The sequence below is a fragment of the Aquila chrysaetos genome, chromosome 12 (assembly GCF_900496995.4).
Source record: "Aquila chrysaetos chrysaetos chromosome 12, bAquChr1.4, whole genome shotgun sequence".
Lineage (NCBI taxonomy): Eukaryota > Metazoa > Chordata > Aves > Accipitriformes > Accipitridae > Aquila > Aquila chrysaetos.
The window spans coordinates 7,024,947-7,032,402 of NC_044015.1; the positions used below are offsets into that span (position 1 = coordinate 7,024,947).

At 46.0% G+C, this 7,456-nt stretch overlaps 1 protein-coding gene across 2 annotated transcripts in view; it reads right to left on the reverse strand.

Annotated features, from left to right (window-relative positions):
- Positions 1–7,164, reverse strand: part of TEDC1 (tubulin epsilon and delta complex 1) — a 75,380-nt gene extending 68,216 nt beyond the window's left edge. For both annotated transcript variants that reach the window (XM_030033901.1, XM_030033900.1), the window contains exons 1-2: positions 6,998–7,164; positions 5,896–5,974 (exon numbers count right to left, since the gene is read on the reverse strand). In XM_030033901.1, coding sequence (XP_029889761.1) covers positions 5,896–5,974; positions 6,998–7,129 — 211 coding nt within the window. In that variant the 5' untranslated portion in view covers positions 7,130–7,164. The remainder of the gene's footprint in view (positions 1–5,895; positions 5,975–6,997) is intronic.
- Between the last annotated feature and the right edge of the window lie 292 nt (positions 7,165–7,456).

A 7,456-nucleotide genomic window follows, 5' to 3' on the forward strand; every position in this document is an offset into this window, starting at 1 on the left:
AAATTATGCGCACAAGGGAAAAAAAACAATCCTCACTTTACTGACATAGCAATGGGGTTGGAGCTGACCACTGGACTCTGGAACACCATCTTAGATGGTAAGATTTTTCATTATAATATCACACTTGCTTCTCATATGCATCCAAGAGCAAACTGAATGTGAGAAACCTAGAAAGGAAACTAAACAGAATACAGGGAACAACATCATTTTGTTGTGTGTATCCACTGTGACCCCACATCTCAAATTCACTGGGTCTCATCCAGCCTGTTTGGTGTCTCACAGGCCATCCAGGAGTTTGGTCTGGCCAGGTTCAAAAGCACTAAGGGAATTAAATACGTGCTAGCATTATTTTATTTCTTCACTCCCAAAAAGGCTACAAACGACTTGGAAAAAAACAAAGAGAAAGGACAAGTACGATCACAAGTACAGAACAGCTTCATTGTAAGAACTGACAATGTAAGCTGAGAAGACAACTGAGAATGGATACGACAAAACTCTTTAAAACCACAAGTGCTGTGGAATGGGTGAATAGGGAATAATCCGTTTGTGTGACATTCAATACAAGAACTGTGAGCCACCAAACAAAGTTAGCAAGCATGCAAGTCAAAACAAGTTAAAGAGATGTTCTTCAAAAACACAGCAAAGCTCTGAAATTTCTGGCCATGGGACACTATGGACACTGAGAGTTACACAGGCTCAAGGAGGAACTGGATTTACAGAACAGGAGTTCATGGAAGCTTATGAAATACAAAGATATCCTCTCTGGTTTGGGAAGTCTGAGACGTAAATTACTGGAGGCTGAAAGAATACTCCCCTGAAAGCATCCTTCTATATTTGCTCTTTCCTTTCCCCTGGGCATCCACTTTTGACAGCTGCCACAGCTGGATGGAGCTAAAAGAACCTTCGGTTTGATCCAGTTTAGGCATTCTTACAAAGTAAGGAAGAAAGCTGCTCCCCTTCCCCAGTATAACGTTTCAGTATCTCTGAAGGGTTTCATAAAAAAGGTACACACTCACACACACAAAAATAACACGAAGTACAAACCTCGCACAATCAGAGATTGTCACTGCTGTCCTTAATTAACGTACCAATTCCTCACATTACATACTCATTTGCCTGCTCCTTGCCACTTGTGGTAAAAATGTCCCTTAGCTTTGACACATATCATAATCTTTCTTTGTCTGGCATCGACTGCTGAAGCTCAAAAACCACACAATGACCAACTTCAAAACACAAAACAAGAAAAAAAATCCTGTTGCTCTGAAAAAGAATTTGTTAATTACAAGAGACTCTCACAATGAAGAGTGGTTGATTTAACTTGATTTGCAAATCACTAAAGGAGTCTTATCCACCAAAAGTAATACAAAGCGAAGTCACAGGGAGGAGCTATAAGCTGACCTATGCTCGTAACCCTATAGCAGCAGTACATTGCTACAGCTCAGCTGAGGCTGGAAGGAACTGGTAGTCATAAAGAGCCACCAAGCCCTTCGCGCCTTGACAAACCAGAGGAAGGTATATTGTTTGCACTGTTTGACCAACTTTAGGACTTAGGGAAACAAGAGTGCAGATCCCTAAGGAGATGCCTATATCCAAGAGTGCTCCTCAGTCCAAATACACAGCTGAAATCGTTGCACAGATTACTACACATCTTCATTCAGCAGTAGGAGCAGGAATACATGATTGGCCATGTAAAAGCTACAAATGAATTCCTGACAAAGACATTAACCATGACTGAAGAATAAAAAATAAGATCAGGAGCATGATTAAGCAGGTGACACAATGGTGCAGAGCTACTGATTTTTCGCAGGACGAGCGTTTTGCACAGCAGAGCTTCTGCAGAGACACGTGACAGTTGGACAAATGGTTTTAAACCTAGCTTGTTTCTGCATTGAAGACACAAAAAGGAAACCCAAACACCTAAATCACTCCATTTGCTTTTTGCAGAACCTGTGAACGTAAAAACAAGCAGCTTCCCTTCACGATGCTAGGGTGGCAGAAATGCCTATGGTTTGCTAAAAATCTTGCTGTAGATATGCACTCCAATCCCTCACGCACAGGGGGAGCACGCAGATATTAGAGATTTTATTTTGATCACTCGAACATTCTCACATGAGCTAGGTTTTCATGTCGTCCTTTCCTTTTCTTTGTGCATTTGTCAAGAAAGGAACTGCCATAACAGGTACAAGTAGAAATATTCCAAAAGGAAGGAAGACCAGTACCTACTTTCCTTCTTTTTCGAAGCAAACAAGCATCACATGCTGCCATCTGCAGTTCATGGAGCTCCCCAAGAAATCACATATCAAAGAGAAGGAATAGAGAGCAAGCTAGGTGGTTTTTTCCTTTATCACCATCTTCCTGCTCTGGTATACCACTCAGGACCAGATCCACCAAGGCAAGTCACCACCTGAATCTGTGTTGCTCTGGTCCTTTATCCTCCCCTATTTCATCTCTTCCTCTGCAACACATTGTCCTCACATGAGAAGGTACAATTGGTGTGAGTATCAGGCAGGAATTGTGGGTGAGCGGTCAAAGCATGGAGCTGGAACTGGGGCTCAAAGAGCCTTTCCAGGACCTTAGAGAAGGCACTTAGTTTTCCTCATCTCTACAGTGCTCTGCTTACAATGAAACGGTGGTCAGATAAATGGCAGTAGAGGCTATACAAGTACCCAAGACCAAGATGGATTCCTCCATAACGTCCAGCTGAGAGAGGAAAAACCATCACTCAGCAGGTAACACCAGTCACTCAAACACCTCCTCTTTGACAACATCTTCTTACAGCACTCCATTATGATTTGGCAATTTATAGAGAAAGACCCACACAGTCCTTCCAACTAATCCCCTTCTGCATGCACACTGTTTATAAAAGTACGTTCAGCAAGAAAGACCAAGCTGTGGATGAACCTCAGGGTTCAGCTCTCTTAAAACTATACTCAAGCTGTGCTCTTCCGCTTTATGAATCCTGCAAAATATTTTCAGTGAATTACAACATGATATTCAAATAAGGGTTATGCATTAGCCTGGCAGGCTAAGATGGAAAGGGACTAAATCAAGTACAAGAACAGACACAGATACATTACTTCACGCACTCAGGCAAGAAACACCTGCATAGGTAGTGGTATTATGGGAAACTACTGCTGCAGAAGAACATTTTCCACTTCATTTGTCAAACAAACAAAAATATATTGCAGCTCCAGACCTCTTTCCCATACCATAAAAAGTGAATTGCAACTCCAGGAAAGAAACAGTTCATCCAACTACATAAATGCATATTGCACTGCTACCTGGTGTGGTTGTTAGGTTGTTAACCAAGTCTATCAGCTCTCAGCCTCTGTGAAGAGCGAGCAGCATGAAACTACTAATCGTGACTTCATCAGTGAGGTTATGCCCCAAGTTCTATGCCACAGCTTACTTTGACTCGTACTCCACTGACAAGAGATCCATTGTTCTGACACGTTTAAGGGGCTGGAGTGTATTAATAGCTTCCCACCAAAGTTTACAGTAAGTGTTTTTTACTGTGTGAAGAAAAAATTCTTCCAAAATGAGAAACCAAAAGAGTCATTTGCAGAATTTTATAACCACTGACTGGTAGGCTTCAGTGGGGTTTCTGGTTTCTTTTTGCAAAGAATGCAATAGTTCCTACATTTTAAAACATCAAACTGTATGGATTTTTTTTATGTGATTTTTCAAATATTTTATTTTCTGCTAGCTAGGCAATAAAACACATCAACCATTTAAAAACATGATGCAGAAAGTTTTTCTAAACAATATCACATCACAACCATAACAAGGGAATGACTAGTAGCTGTTCTATTCAAAGCAAATTTTAATCTCCTCTACAATTCACCTATATGACAAGATTAGATCAAAAACTGACTAATGAAAACTACTAACTTGAACCAGAAATACACACTGGGGTGCAACTTCCCAAGTCACTTGATAAAAAGGACTACACACATCCAGGAAAAATTTTCTGGAAAAATCTATCCTTTTCATGGACAAAATGCTCATCTGTAAGAGCACTGTCCTTGCAACACACTGCTTGCTTCTCGCACCTCACAACTGCAAATGGCCCAACATCTGGCGTGCAGTCCTTGAAATGTAGGTCTCGCTCTACGGAGTAGTGAGAAGAACCACTGTGACCCCAACAACACACACAGACTACACGCCAAAGTTCAATGTGTCCTTTGGAAAAAGAAAGGGTACGAGACCATGTGAGTATGGCTTCTCTTTGCCAGAAAGCTGTTCCTATGCACACAGTAACCCTTATACCAAAGGAGTCTTCACAGCCTTCCTCTGGGATCTGGCAGCTGCTGCTCTCCTTGTTTTAGCTAAGATAATTAAGAGGTTGTACAAAAACAGCAAGAAAGGAAAGCCTGATCCACAGACTAAAGCACTAGACTTTGATTAGAGGAATCCGTTTCAATTCTTTGTTGTGCAACAGGATCCTGTATACACCTGAGAAAGTTATTTAGTCCCTATGCCCAAGGCTTTCACTTCATTTGCATGAAATAAATACATGAAAGACCACAAGCGCTCCAGGAGTGGGGACAGAGAAGAAAGACAGTAAAATATTGATCGTGTTCACAGCAGACAACTCATTCACTTGGCCAAGCAAAGGTAACTAGTGTAATTTGAGAAACAGTACGGCTCTCCAACCTGAATTTCAGTTTTAATCACCAAGTTGTGACTAACAAGTTTCTTAAAAATCAGCTCAGCAGTTCTGAGCAGAACCACACATTCCTACCTCACAGTCTACCAGCAGAGGCTGGGTTTGCTCTCTCTAGAGCCAGTAACCTACCACATGCACACGGAAATCCTGTCTCCAAATGCTACAAGCAGCTAGTATGGGAGCAGCCAGGATTCAGTGAGGTTGCACTTGTGCAGGACTACCTCCACAAAGCTGTAGAAGACAGCCAATAAATTGACTTACCATACACAGCAGACTGTGGATGAGTGGAAAAGCAAAAACAGCCAAATGAAAAATAGCAATCCTGTGAGTAATGCAGAACCATGCTGATTGCCTGCTGAACTACCAGCAAAGCTATGCTAGTTTTGCTCCACACTCCACAATGCTTAGTCTTTTTTAACTCCGTTTACAGAGCCATCAGATTCCCGGCTCTTCAGGGGCTTAATCAGTGTTTAGCTTCTTTTGCTTTCAAGGGCAAAAGTGGATTTTAAGTTGTTTTGGTCTGAGGAGACCTTTATCCATCACAGACAATTCCATTCCTAAAACTTCCTCTGACAAGGAAAGGGCTCTAGATAGGCATCTTTCAAGAGAGAAGTCTGGGGAGTAGTATCGTACTTGGAATAACACACATTTACGAAGTAAATAGTGCTCTGTCATTGTAAGAAGCCAACCTCCATTCAGCTTCTCTCTGGAGTAGTGGCGCTGTCCACAGAGATATTCATGGTCCCTCTAAAATAATCACACACACTTTACTTTTTGTTTTGTCTAGAACTTCAATCCAAAACACTGCCTTTATGGTTCATATGCTACAATTCACGGCCCTGACGTAGGACTTGATAGAAAATTAATCCACAATCATGTGCCATATGTGGAATGGGGAAAGTAGTAATCAAAGGAAAAACAAATCTATTTCTGCAATTATCTCTGCAGATGCTGAGAACGCATAAGATCATTGCAGAGATTTACCTGCAGTAAAATGTCACAGGGAAGCAAGAGCCCCTAGCAGACACAAGAACATCCCAGCAAGCCAAAGAGGAGTAAACCTGCCCGCACAGCTGTGATGCAATAGTAAGTTGGTGGCACAGGTGGTCAAAATAGGGCATTCCTGACAGAGAACAAGAAGCCAAAGAAAAGGTGCTACAAAACCAGTCCCACTACTTTCCTGGGACAGATGGAAATCATACAGTCAGCCAGACTGACTAGGTTACCTATGGCATCAGACTCTGTCCATTTGCCTCCGTGGATTTGTTTCAGAAGAGCGTAGAGCAGCCTCCAGAAATCCAGGCTCTGCAAAAGAAAGGGGGGGGGGGGGGGGGGGGTCAGCAGGCAAAATATCTGCCATATTTTTAGTCTTAAAACTAGGCAATTAAACCCATATCTGAGCATCAGTTGTTACATGGAAGAGCACACCTGCACCCTGCCAACACTGTTGAATCAGGCAGGTTCACGTGTTAGCTGTCTTATGAACACTACCTACAGTAAAGTGCACTCAGAAAGAGAAGGGCCACTAATGTTGGTTGTAGAGCAAGACCCAGCACTTCTACTTTGAGGCACATGCATACAGGCGCACGGCTTCCAAAATATCTGCTCTGATATAACCACGTATGGCACAACTCACCTGTAGTCAAACGAGCACTGGAAGACACTGAAAAGATCAGACCATGATAGTACCAAAAACTCACAAACAAGAGGCAGCACACAAGTTGGAACCGGAAAGCATTGCTTGGCCACACAAGGACAGCACACTGACAAACTGAGACAGCAATTCTTACAGCTGGAATTTCAGTCAACACTCATAAAATGTTTAAAATAGCTAACTGAACAAGTGGAGCACCCTGCATGTGAGCTGGAGGCCTCACAAGCATCACCCTGTAAAGCCCTGAAGCAGAAAGACCCAAGCTGGCGTAAAGGGAAGCAAACCTCAGCTGACACTAGAAAGGAGCTGTAGACCACAGTGACATGTCACGCTTTAAGTGAAAACCACCACAAAATAAAACCCTTTCAAGAGCAGTGAGTTTGTCGAGAGCCACGTAAGACAACCCAGCTGGGGCCCACACAGAAGTCGTGTCGTCCCCCCCCAGGCCCTGGCCCCACACAGGTGTCCCCGTCCCTCCCCACGCGGGACACGGCCCCGCACGGGGATCCCTGCCCGCCCACAGAGACGTCCCCCCACCCGGGCCCGCCCCGAGCGGCTGCCCCTGTCCCTGTGCCCCCCTTCCCGTCCCCGGGGGCCGCGGATGAAGGGGCGGGGGTCGTCAGTCAACAGCGGGGGCCGCCGGCGAAGGGTGTCCCGGGGCGGCCCGCGCTCACCGCCTGCGGCCGGTCGAACCTGGCGCGGCGGAGGGTGTCGGGGGCGGGCCGGGCGGGGGGCGGCAGCGCCCGGCACAGCGCTCCGACAGCGCCCGGCAGCGCCCGGCCCGGCTGCCGCTCCCGCCGCCGCATCGCGCTCCTCCGCCGCCGCCGCCGCTTCCCGCCCTCTGCCGGCGGGCGGCGGGCGCATGCGCAGTGCCGCCGGGAGCCCCCTCTCTCCCCCTCCGCACCCTTCCTCTGAGCCCGCCCGCGGCGGCGCCCCCTGGCCGCTGGGAGGGAGCACTGCAGCGCCGGCCCCTGCGCCGCGTGGGGGCGACACGCGTGGGGCGCTCCCTCAGAGCTGCGTGTGGGGCGCCGCCCGGCCGGGCCGCCCCGGAGGGCTTTTCTCCCCGGCTTCGGGCAAAACCCCGCTTAGGCCTTTCTAAACTGACCGCTCTGCTGCTGCCAGAGCAAGGAGTC